Raw genomic sequence first — 12,384 nt, forward strand, 5'->3', positions numbered from 1 at the left:
AATTTGTGTTTGTTTGAAACTCCTTAATGTTAATGTGCTACAAAATACATATAATTATTATGTCGATACGATTACATACGATTTGAACAAAACATTCAATTGAAACATAAGACGATATTTTACTACACCACTACTTGATGACACTGATGATTGGACGCATCAAATATTGGTGCTTGTGGTGATTGACGTGGATTTTTACGGCAGATTCAGAAGTGGACACACGTGAATTTATTTGCTGAATAACTTAGGTTTAAAAATTGTGCCAAATAGCCTTATTATTTTTAAAAAATAGCTAAAACAAGAGTCAAACTAATACTCGTCATGGGAACCCTAGCCGCAGCTCTTGGCTTACTGTTGATTATCGCCAGTGCGCGATCTGATGATTCTCCCAAAGGCCCTAAGGTCACCCACAAGGTAACTTCTAGTTTTTTTCAGTTTCCTGTAAAATATTCACATAATGAATTTCCATCATTATTGACCCTCACATAAAGTTCATGAACTTTTTGTGCCATCATCCGGTCGCTGACCTTTCGAAATGACGCTACAAGTTTTTTTCTCTCGCATGTCGTGATCCTTTGTGTGAGCTTTTTTATTTTTGTCCTGTTACATAGTATCATTCATACTGACTACTGACCCTAAATTATTTTCTGTAGGTATGTAGGTTACTACTTTTTAGGCCATTGTAATTTGCCTTTTGTGATTCAATCTGCATTCATTTAATAATAGCAGTAGTAGGCACACAATCATTTTAGATTGGTCAGAAGTCGACCGTCAATAAATAAAATGACTATAATCAAGTAACAATGGACTACAATAACATACCTAGGTCTTAACCCTTTTAATTCATGCCTTTTAAAAATTCACACTGCACTAGGTATAATATTTGTTTACTGATGTTTATTATCTTTTTCTATTAGGTTTATTTTGATATTACCATTGGAGGAGAGAGTGCAGGCACAGTAGTCATTGGTTTGTTTGGAAAAACAGTTCCAAAAACTACTGAGAACTTTTATGCCTTGGCTCAAAAGCCTGAAGGAGAAGGCTACAAGGGCAGCAAATTCCACAGAGTGATTGAAAACTTCATGATCCAAGGTGGTGATTTCACCAAGGGTGACGGCACTGGAGGTAAAATATTAAAGATTTATTGAAAACTAACAATATTATTATGTTAGGACTTCCTTTGAATTATCATATTTTATTATTGTATTTGTATAGTAAGTTAACAAGATAATATCTTATATTATACTTCAAATATTACTACAAACCTACCTACATCAGCTAAGATATACGAGAAAGCTATGTGCAATAGACTGTACTCCTTCTGCGAAAAATATAATATATTTGACAGTAGTCAAAATGGATTTAGGCGTAATCGATCTACGACACTTGCAGTTTATAATTATGTACAGGAAGTGTTAAGTATTTTGGAAAACAAACAATACGCAGTAGGAATATTACTAGATATGAGTAAAGCATACGATAAGGTCCAATTCGGGATCCTATTAAACAAACTTTATGATATCGGGATCAGGGGAGTGGTTCACGATTGGTTCAAATCATATCTGTCAAATCGTAAACAGGTCGTAGACATACAATTTTCAAATTATAAAACGGGAATGATCGAGTCGGTAAGATCGGACGAGATCACCACAACCAGCTCAATACCTCAAGGCAGCGTCCTAGGATGTGTCCTATTTTTGTTATATATTAATGACCTTCCTAAATACGTTAACATCCCCTGTGTTATGTTCGCGGATGACGTATCGGTGGTGACCTCATGCCGATCCAATATTGATCTTAACCAAAAATTGACGGAAAACCTTAATAACATACAAGCATGGATGGACGACCACAACTTGGAAATAAATTACTCAAAAACGAAATTAATACAATTTAGGCCCTATCAAAAAACTCCATTAAACATTAACTACTCATTCAATGGTAAAAGTATTGAATGCGTAAATTTTGCTACATTGCTCGGACTTGACTTAGATTGTAATTTAAATTGGAAACAGCATATTATTAAAATTAAACAGAAAATATCTAAATTTACTTACGCCCTAAGGCAACTAAAAAGAAACTCCGACCTAAAAACTACACTCGCTGCTTATTATGCCTACAGCTACGCTTGGATCTCTTACGGGATCATACTATGGGGCAACAGCACGGACTCAGATGATATATTTATTCTCCAAAAAAAGTGTATACGTATCCTGGCACAAATAAAAAATATTGAAAGCTGTAAGCCATACTTTATGAAATATAAAATACTACCACTAAAATGTATTTATATCTTGGAATTATGTAAGTTTGTGCGCAAATATCCAAATCTATACACAAAAAAGGGAAATGTAAATGCAAGATCTCGATACCCTAATGATTTAATATTACCTCTATTCAAACTAGGCATGGCTGCTACAGGACCATACGCAATGACGATAAAAGTCTATAATAAACTACCTACATACATAAAATCTGAACCAAATACAAATAAATTTATTAATTTGCTAAAAAAGTTTCTACTAAGTAAGTGTTACTATGATTTAAATGAATATTTTAATGATAAGCCCACATATACAGTACTATGCAATACATACATTTAACTATTATCTACATATTGTATCACCCATTATATGACATTCAGTTATTCAGTTACCTACTATACTCATTATAATAATTATTAGAATTATTTTTTCCTATTCCCTGGAGAGACTTTATAAAAAAAGTGTCGGCCCAGTATGCGTAATTTTTCAAATATATTTTTTATACAATAATAGACATTATATTCCAAATTGCTTTATGTACTTCCTATCAAAGACATCTATAATTTATTTGATTGCTATTGTAAATACCAGTAAAATTGCAATGCCCTTGCAGGGCCCATATGTTTACCTTACATATTTTATAAGACCTTACTGTACATACATACATATGTGATGCAATAAATAAATGAATATGAATATGAATATTTATGAGCTTAATTTTATTGTGAGCTGTCAAACTTATCTTAACTCTTGAATTCAGTTGAAGTGGTCTTTGTACATAAGACTTACAATTTGATAACCCACAAAGACTACCTTAAAAGTAGGCATCTTATATTCAGATAATGGATTTGTATCTTAATATCTTTATTTTTGTTATAAAATATCTTTTTCACAGCTGTTACAACATCATTATTTTGTGTTATCCAAAATATAGCGATATGAATGATTGATGAGACGTTGCTTATTTGCCATTAAACTATAAAATTATTTATTTTTTTACAGGACGCAGTATTTACGGTGATCGTTTCGAAGATGAGAACTTCAAGCTACGTCACTATGGTGCTGGTTGGCTGTCCATGGCTAATGCTGGAAAAGACACAAATGGATCCCAGTTCTTCATCACTACCACCAAGACCCCTTGGTTAGACGGCAGACACGTTGTCTTTGGGAAAGTTTTGGAAGGAATGGTAAGATCTCAGAAATTGTGAAAATTAAAAATAAATAAAAGAAATTAACGATGATCTCAATCTTCAGAAAAAGTAGCTGTTTATCTAATAAGTGGCAGCATTATGAACTCAGCTGTCAAAACTCAAAACCCTGACTATAAAAGGAGATTTTTTTAAAAACTGTACGCTGTTTTCAAAACTTGTGCTGATAAAAATGATTGTTTTCTTATTTGCAGGATGTTGTGCGTAAGATTGAAAAGTCGCCGACTGGCGCAAACGACCGTCCAGTAAAGGATGTTGTCATCGCGAACTCCCGTGCCGAACTTGTCGCAGAGCCATTCAGCGTCACAAAGGAGAGTGCTCAATAACACAATGTTTATTTTAAGTTAAGCCATAATACACATTAATTTTAAAATGACAGTGCTCAAGTCTCTAACCGAAATACGTTGTAAATATTCAATCGTGATTGAAGAACGCAATACTGTTTTAGTTGCAGTGCATTTACATAAAAATCAAAATGATATTATTTTCTCATATGTTTTGTTAAACAACATAATTTTACAGGGTGAAATTTGAGATTGAAAATACAAATCTTTAATTTTAAAATATATTGTTCTTAATATTCCTTTTAAAAATAAAGTTATAAGATTAACTATGGTTTTTTAGTTCTTGTAAACATGATTCAGCTTCTTGTTTGATATCATTATTTTTGGACACAACCCCCAATTTCCATCCATAACCACAACTTTTTCTGGCCTCAGCTATTAAGTTTTTCTTCAAATATGCTCTTCCTAAATTAACATACATGGCTCCCATGTCATCCATATTTAAATCTTTTCCTAATTCAATAGCTTCTTTAAAGTAGTTTATGCTTTCATCGGCCTTGCCTAGAAGGTCACAGACTGTTCCAATATCGTTGAGTTGAATAACAATGTGTTCTTTATCTACATCTGAAACTTCCCTCATCCATTTTAATGAACTTATCAGCAGTGGCAGACTCTGTTCAATTTGTTGACAATCAAGAAACAGTCTGCCATACCAGTCCTCTGTCATTGCTAAAAGTTTTTTGGTCGCATCGTCTGCACCATATTGCATAGCAGTTCTCAGTTTTTCTAAACAGTAATCGTATCCAAGTTGGGCTGTGGAATATTCTTTTTTTAGATGACTGATTCTAGCTAGCTTAGAGCTTATGTGAACCATACGGGGATCATCTTCTGTAGCTCCATCTTGCATTATTCTTTGTGCGACAGAAACAAACAATTGTTTTGCTTTGTCCAACTGAGCTCTTTCAAGAGCCAGATTAGCCATTACATCATAGATATATGTAATGCCCTGTTCATGTTGTATCTGCTGTGCTTGTCTAAGGGAAATATGAAGCAACTGCTCAGCTTTTTCGTATTCACCTCGTTGGTTAAATAATATACAATGCTTAATTGTATGTATCAACTCGTCTTCTGCTGAAAGTTTTGGTTGAAAACCGAGCCAAGTAAACAAAGAAAATCCAATAGTTACAGGGACGACTGAAATCTTTGGTTGTACAGAGACATCGCGTAAAAATGTTACTGGTATTCGTTTAAAGTTATTTCTAATGGTATATAATTTCCTAAAAAGGAAACGAAGTCTGCTAGACATGATGTTTAGATAAAATATAAAATGTTATATAACCTCTACAGTCCCTTATTTATCATATTTCTGCAGACAGAACTGAAGCCGGAACTGAACACTTAACATATTTTTATTTTCACAATTTATTGTAATTGATCAGTAAAACAATTTTTATAAATGTTAAATGTCATAGTCAGCTGCTCCGGTATCCATTTTCTATTACAGAGCATAATTTTTTATTAGTCACAGACAAACAAACTTTGTAGTTATGTGATATTGACAGAATTAATTGAATGTTTCCGAGATCTTTTAGTCGATCATAGAGAAAAGTAATACGTAGTCGATTATTAAAGTCGTCCTACACTAGTAGCGTTGTCTATGGTTGGTCAGCAAAATAATTTGACGTTTATAGGCCATAGAGTAAAAGTACGTACAAAAATATAATGTCATGTCGTCTTTCTGCTGCATCTCAATAAAATTGAATTAAATTCAGTGTCGACATTACTAATTTAATTATCTTTCATACAATATTATTAACAAGACAGGTCATCTGGTGTCCATTTTATTATGGTAGAATTAAGGTGACGGACATTCCTGCTATCATCATTGAGACAAGCAAGTAATGCTTCGTTACCACCACAGAGCTCGAAGGCTTTAGCTTTCGTAACACAGAAAAACGATTGACCAAGAAAAATGTTTAGCATGAACGGATCAGATTTCCCCCCTGTGAAAGAGGACACATTTTGTAAATATGTTTTATACTACGAGATAAATAATTCAAGGTAACAGTTTGCCTTTTTGGTTTTCATGTTATTTTTGTTGTTGTTCTGTTTTATGTGACGAAAGCTTCTCTTTTCAGGGTTCGGATTTGGGATTTGATAATATTGATACCGAATGCGTTGTTTGTGCTTTTCTTAGTGGTAAGATTTAATAAGGCTCAGTTGAAACTGCGTGCTACAAGTAGTCCTATATTTCTGACATTCTACACTTTGGTGTGGGGAAATGTGATCATAAGCCTGGTGCGATGTGCTGTGTCCATGACGGTGAACGCGGCGATGCCGCTGGGAGGCCTGGTGGACAAGATCCTGTGGGTGACCGTGAGATTCTTTCTGTTGGCCACAGAAATGAGTGTCGTCATATTTGGGTTGGCTTTTGGTACGTTTGGTATCTTCATCACATCATTTTTGCTATCAATTTGTTGTAAGATTATGTGTCTTATGTTTAGTCTCTCAAAATTAATGGAATTGATGTGTTAAACCTAGCTTCAAAAGTTAAGTGCATTTGTAGTAGGTATGTGATTACTGAAAAATATACTATTAAATAGTAAAATTAATTATTGATGAGCCAAACCAAACAATTGTCCCACCATGAAGTTCTGAAACAGCTATAATCTGTGTCAATTTACAATTTGTTATGCATTCAATTTACAACCATTTAATACAGTGTATCATTTATTAATATACTCCATTTTCTTTATCAGGACACTTGGACAGCCGAAGCAGCATCAGATACGTTCTCCTGGCAACGTCGCTCATATCCCTTGCCTTCACCATCACTCAAGGCACATTAGAGATTGTCATGCCGGATGACATGTTCCACATTGATAACAGGGACTACAACCTGTTTGGACACGGTGGAATGTTATTCTGGTTCACATCGTCTCTAGTCTTCGCTCTCATTTACTTCCTCATATTGTTGCTACCATGGATACCACTCCGGGACTATTTGGCTTTACCGAGTAAGTTTTAATCATTACTATATCTTACTATTAATTAAATATTGGCTTAATTAAACACTTAATATTAGTATTGGTGATAACAAAAGTTACTTAACAGCATTATCTGTTTGCTAATAAATAAAATGCTAATTTTATAGCAAGTATTTTCATGGTACATAAATAAGACGATGCTAATTGTTCATTATAATAACATTAGGTGTTTCACAACACAAGAGTAATGTGATATCTTATTATTATGGACTGTAATAAGAGTTGTTTATGTATCTGAAACAGTTAATTAAAATGTAATAATATTTGTACGCACTGTATTGCTTTGCATTGCTGTGTTATGTGCAATGTATAAACAAAATGTGATTAAGTAACTAAGGCTGTCACTTCCTTTTGAATTGTTATTGATCAGATACAATAAATTATGCAATTTATTGTCTTGGTTAATGTTTTCAATGTTATCGTTGGGTTTTTGACCTTTTGTGATAAGTATTGTTATCCCATTATTACCAGGAATTGCAAGGTGTAAATCAAGTAAGTTTATGAGCAGAAATCCTTTTGTAGGGCATTGTGACTTAGTTCAGACATAACTTAGTCTTATCTTGAAGTTGGACGTTATATCCGTAACTTGTGACCTTGTAGAATACATGCTTCCTACTTTGTTATTTGTGATTAATTGTAATCAACTTCATACTAAATGGACTGTAATCTTTTTAGTGAAGATAATTGGCATAAATTGTTTGAATGAAAGTTCAAAGAACTGGAATGCTCATTGGTATAATAAACTGATATGACATCGCATCGTCGCATACACGACCGCAAAATTAGTGGCATGGCACTTATTTCCTCATGTCATTGGGTAAAAATGTACCGCAATACCACCGAAATCGTACGACACGATTGGCAACGGCAGGTTGGGTGTCCCATAGCCATGGAAGCTACTGTTGGGTTTTAGTAGGTAGGTCCCGACCTACTGGCGGGGAGTCCCTCATAACCCATAAACCATTGGCCGTCCTCAGCGGCATTACTCGACGGAAAAAAGGGTATCGCATAGTGCGAATATGACATTAACTCCATAATAAACGATGAGACTTTAATTTTGTACTGTGGGGGAATCGAACCCGCGAACTCTTAGTATGTTAGTTCGTTACGAACCACTTCACCAAACGGCCGACAATAATGGCTGAAGATTTGATTTGTGTAATAGTATAGAAAAGTGTTGCGAAGTGTCAAACCCGACAGACGTCCGCGTAATACCGAAATCGTGAGCTACAACAAGGCATATCCACAAAAACGGGCAGTACGACTGGTAACGTGCAGTGTTTATTCCAGCCAAACTATCGTTCTACCTGTACGTGTTGCTACTGGCGCTTCTGGACACGACCCAGGCGGTTGGCGCAGGCCTACTGGCCTGGGGCTCCATGCAGTCTGGCCTCTGCATCGTGGACGTGACTACATGGCTCTACTTCTCGTTGTACACGCCACTTGTGTACCACACTTTTCTCAGCGAGTTTTTCAGGTACGTGACCGCTAGTGAAAGTCGGGCAAAGGAAATAAAAAGACTCGCTTTCGTTTGATCAAGTTGACAATGGCACAATGAATTAAAGCAGGAAAGCTCTTTCCTAGTTTAAATGTATTTTAGTTTTGTTAGCTTCAATTTTTATGCAATGAGAACTTTTTGTAGGTAGTCAAATAATATTGTCAGTAGGGTCTTGTCGAATGTCTCAGTTAACAGAATGCATATTTTATTACTTGTCCCAGTCAAGAGTTAAGTTTCTATTGTCATGTTTTTTGTTGATAGCATTATAATGCGACATTGAAACTATTCAGAACTTGGATTAAGATTTGAAACGACCTTGGCATGAATTACCTTTCTCAACTCAACACAGTCACATAATGCGGGATGCAATTGGTCAATTTTGTTTTATGTTCCTGGGATTTTCGTTACGACAATAGTTTCGTAAGAACGTTATGTAATGAGCTAAATATCTTGACAGTTTTAGCGTTTTATCTAAAAAGTTAAGATGAACTTGTGTAGGCACTTTACCTACTTTTAATGTTATTACGATTGATAGACAGGTACTTGACTTCAAAGATATTGAATACATCTATAGATGACTTTACAGTTTCAAGCCTCAAGTGATCTCTTAAAAACATGCTCCACTTATCACGCATTCATGACTTTTATGATAAACTAGCTGACCCGGCGAACTTTGTTCCGCCTTAATGGCAATAAATAAGCAGACTTTTTTTTTGTTTCGAACGGGATTAAAAGTATCCTATGTCCTTCTCCTGGCTCTAAACTACCTCCCTGACAATTTTCAGCTAAATCAGTTCAGCCGTTCTTGAGTTATAAGCGAAGTAACTAACACGACTTTCTTTTATATATGTCGGAGCGTCGGGCTCTCGGACGGCACCAGAAGGGTCTCTCATTGAATTCATACTATCTACCTATGTGGGCGTATAGGGAACACGTGCGAGTGGATACTAACACTAATTGTAATCACTGATTATAAACGACTAACTTTACTATAGACTAGAATGTAAAGACTGGTTCGTAATTTAATCAATATTGGCCGCAGGTAAATTTAACAGAAAGATCAAAGTTATTGAATTAGTTTAACAAAGCTAGAGACGCCTAGACTTAATAAATTGGGAGCGATTGACGAATTTGTGAACCACGCCCAGTAACCACCACGTCCAAAACCCGAATGTGCAATGACTCTAACACTGAGTCCCAAAATCTCTACGTTCCAGGGCTCTGTACCTGAAGTTTTTGTAAAGCTATTAATCCATCAATACTGCACTTGAACGGGTCCACAACTACGTCAGGCAACATGGAGATTTATGTCACCTTCGTTCCCAGGCGCGCACTTAACTCTGGCATAAGAGCTTTGGCGCTGCTTAAAATTCCATAGCAATAAACTAGCTAACACATTGAAAGTGTTGTGAGAACTATAACATTAAGTTATTTAATTTATTGCGCCCCGCGCGCCGACACGGCGATCCTGACTCTCACACGTCCTCGTGTGGATCAGCATTTAAGTCGTCATGTAATATGACAACCTCACTCATGTAACTTAAAGTACCGTTCGGCTATCCTACAATACCACTATGAGTAGGAAGGTACATGTCAGTAAAATGTCAGGTCTCCACAGATTCAAATCAAAACTACAAAGTTTTCAACTCAGTCAAGAACAAATCTAGTTTCAACTAGAATCTTAAAGTTATTTCAACCAAAACTAAGGCCAAGGTTAACGTAACTAATACCCGCGACACACTGTCACGCACTATCGGAACGCATCCGACCATCGGAATCACCATCCGATACCACCAGCACTCACGGCCAGTCACAATGGCACTCACGGCCAATCACCATCGGTACTCACGACCGAACACAAAGGCACTCTCATGGCCTCACCATCGGTATAGATGACCGATCACAACGGCACTCTCATGGCCGATCACAAAGGCACTCTCATGGCCTCACCATCGGTATAGATGACCGATCACAACGGCACTCTCATGGCCGATCACAAAGGCACTCTCATGGCCTCACCATCGGTATAGATGACCGATCACAACGGCACTCTCATGGCCGATCACAAAGGCACTCTCATGGCCTCACCATCGGTATAGATGACCGATCACAACGGCACTCTCATGGCCGATCACAAAGGCACTCTCATGGCCTCACCATCGGTATAGATGACCGATCACAACGGCACTCTCATGGCCGATCACAAAGGCACTCTCATGGCCTCACCATCGGTATAGATGACCGATCACAACGGCACTCTCATGGCCGATCACAAAGGCACTCTCATGGCCTCACCATCGGTATAGATGACCGATCACAACGGCACTCTCATGGCCGATCACAAAGGCACTCTCATGGCCTCACCATCGGTATAGATGACCGATCACAACGGCACTCTCATGGCCGATCACAAAGGCACTCTCATGGCCTCACCATCGGTATAGATGACCGATCACAACGGCACTCTCATGGCCGATCACAAAGGCACTCTCATGGCCTCACCATCGGTATAGATGACCGATCACAACGGCACTCTCATGGCCGATCACAAAGGCACTCTCATGGCCTCACCATCGGTATAGATGACCGAACACAACGGCACTCTCATGGCCGATCACAAAGGCACTCTCATGGCCCCACCATCGGTACTCACGACCGATCAGCAGCTATCGAAACAAATTCAATCAACTGCCCAACCCATGACCTCATTACTCATCATCGCCGCGCAGTCTCCGACCAGCTAAACTGGGTTAGGAATATGACCTACGATCGACAACAAGACAAGGCCCTGAGTACTCTTAGTCATGTTAACCAGCCATAATTTTCGTCATAACTAACATTAAAATGTCAAAAGATACTACAACAATATCATCATTATTGATATTCTTTCTTATAATAACTCTTTCAATCTCATTAGCGCCGACAACGGCTAAACCTGACTATTTCTCGCTCTGTGGGGACGTAACATTTCAGCATCACTCGATAGCAATCGTTAGCATATTTATAAATTCTATAAACAACTGACTAATGATTTTAAAATCACATCGGTCATTATCTCAAATAAAAAAAAATTAAATAATTTTATTGCATAATGTAAGTACTCGTACATAAAGATCACACACTACTTACATAGGTTGTATAAGGCGTCACTAACCGTGTTATCATTAAAAATAATTCATACACGACCAGTCCTAGACTAAAATCAAAATAAAACATACTCTAATAAAAAAAAATCATCATCAAAATTCAAATTCAAAATTTAGATAAAATCAAAATTTAATCAAAATCAAAATCTGATCAAGATCATAATTTAATCAAAGTCAAAATGTAATTAAAATCAAAATTTAAAATTTAATCAAAATTTAATTAAAATTTAATCTGAACCAAAATTTAATTAAAATCAAATCAAAATTAAAAACAGAAAGGAATCAGAAAGTTTAGTACTTGCACCCAAACTTTAGATAGGTACTGCTCATAAAAACCTATCAGTTTTTTGAGAGCGACAACTGATAAAAATGTAATTGAATCAAGAAATTGTTGAACTACACCATACTATTTTGGCATATCTACAACAGAATCAATTTTTTTTTTCATAATTCTAGATTAGAATAAAGAAAAGGAAATGTCAAATCTAATATTAGTAATCCTAGTAGTCCTAAATACAAACTACTAACTTATTTTAAAATACAAACGATGTTAAACTCAATATCAATCATCAAGAATGAACCGAGTGTAATAACAATGTCAACATTTTTGAGAATACTTATGCATTTTCATTTTTACANGGTCATCAAGTAGATAATTGTCGTAACCGTGAGCGAAATAACAAAACTTCCACGAGCAAAGACAACCCCGAACGTAATAATAATAGTTCGCGCAGTAATAATAGTAGTACAATACGGTGTTATGGATGTGGCCAGCAAGGCGTATTTAAATCAAAGTGTGAGACGTGTAGTCCGAAGTTTCAATCGGAATTTCACACTTTAGGGTCCCGTCGTACTTTTTACAATAATTGTAAACCCCCCGTAACATTACTATCATCACGTAACAAGACGAAAGCTCGTCGTAACTCATCACGTAAAA

The 12,384-nt window shown here is 36.3% G+C and overlaps 3 protein-coding genes across 4 annotated transcripts; 2 read left to right on the plus strand and 1 right to left on the minus strand.

The window, feature by feature from the left end:
* Nucleotides 1–153: 153 nt before the first annotated feature.
* On the plus strand, nucleotides 154–4,673 carry Ppib (peptidylprolyl isomerase B). The gene is made up of 4 exons (XM_028314085.1): nucleotides 154–414; nucleotides 918–1,125; nucleotides 3,267–3,451; nucleotides 3,667–4,673. Exons 1-4 carry the CDS (start codon nucleotides 322–324, stop codon nucleotides 3,796–3,798), a joined length of 618 nt encoding a protein of 205 aa, XP_028169886.1. The 5' UTR covers nucleotides 154–321; the 3' UTR covers nucleotides 3,799–4,673.
* Ttc19 (tetratricopeptide repeat domain 19) lies at nucleotides 4,024–5,267 on the minus strand. The gene has a single exon (XM_028314084.1). The coding sequence runs from the start codon at nucleotides 5,060–5,062 to the stop codon at nucleotides 4,079–4,081; it is 984 nt and encodes a 327-aa protein (XP_028169885.1). The 5' UTR covers nucleotides 5,063–5,267; the 3' UTR covers nucleotides 4,024–4,078.
* A 186-nt stretch (nucleotides 5,268–5,453) lies between these two features.
* On the plus strand, nucleotides 5,454–8,984 carry LOC114359627 (transmembrane protein adipocyte-associated 1 homolog). Of its 2 annotated transcripts, none has more exons than XM_028314093.1 (4): nucleotides 5,454–5,817; nucleotides 5,895–6,190; nucleotides 6,516–6,773; nucleotides 8,082–8,984. In XM_028314093.1, the coding sequence occupies exons 1-4, from the start codon at nucleotides 5,729–5,731 to the stop codon at nucleotides 8,336–8,338; spliced, it is 900 nt and encodes a 299-aa protein (XP_028169894.1). In that variant the 5' UTR covers nucleotides 5,454–5,728; the 3' UTR covers nucleotides 8,339–8,984. The 2 variants fall into 2 exon arrangements, with proteins under 2 accessions (XP_028169894.1, XP_028169895.1); XM_028314094.1 differs by having other exon boundaries at nucleotides 8,094–8,980.
* The last annotated feature ends 3,400 nt before the right edge of the window (nucleotides 8,985–12,384 follow it).

Source organism: Ostrinia furnacalis, unplaced genomic scaffold, assembly GCF_004193835.3.
Source record: "Ostrinia furnacalis isolate ACB-3 unplaced genomic scaffold, ASM419383v2 OfSCF4519, whole genome shotgun sequence".
NCBI lineage: Eukaryota > Metazoa > Arthropoda > Insecta > Lepidoptera > Crambidae > Ostrinia > Ostrinia furnacalis.

Bases quoted from the DNA above. Each gene is read 5' to 3' on its own strand.
- LOC114359627 (XM_028314093.1), top strand. From the start codon at position 5,729: ATGTTTAGCATGAACGGATCAGATTTCCCCCCTGTGAAAGAGGACACA. The intron at 6,191-6,515 runs GTACGTTTGGTA...TTTCTTTATCAG, and splicing joins CATATTTGGGTTGGCTTTTG to GACACTTGGACAGCCGAAGC. The intron at 6,774-8,081 runs GTAAGTTTTAAT...GGTAACGTGCAG, and splicing joins GGACTATTTGGCTTTACCGA to TGTTTATTCCAGCCAAACTA.
- Ttc19 (XM_028314084.1), bottom strand. From the start codon at position 5,062: ATGTCTAGCAGACTTCGTTTCCTTTTTAGGAAATTATATACCATTAGA.
- Ppib (XM_028314085.1), top strand. From the start codon at position 322: ATGGGAACCCTAGCCGCAGCTCTTGGCTTACTGTTGATTATCGCCAGT. The intron at 415-917 runs GTAACTTCTAGT...TTTTTCTATTAG, and splicing joins GCCCTAAGGTCACCCACAAG to GTTTATTTTGATATTACCAT. The intron at 3,452-3,666 runs GTAAGATCTCAG...TCTTATTTGCAG, and splicing joins GGAAAGTTTTGGAAGGAATG to GATGTTGTGCGTAAGATTGA.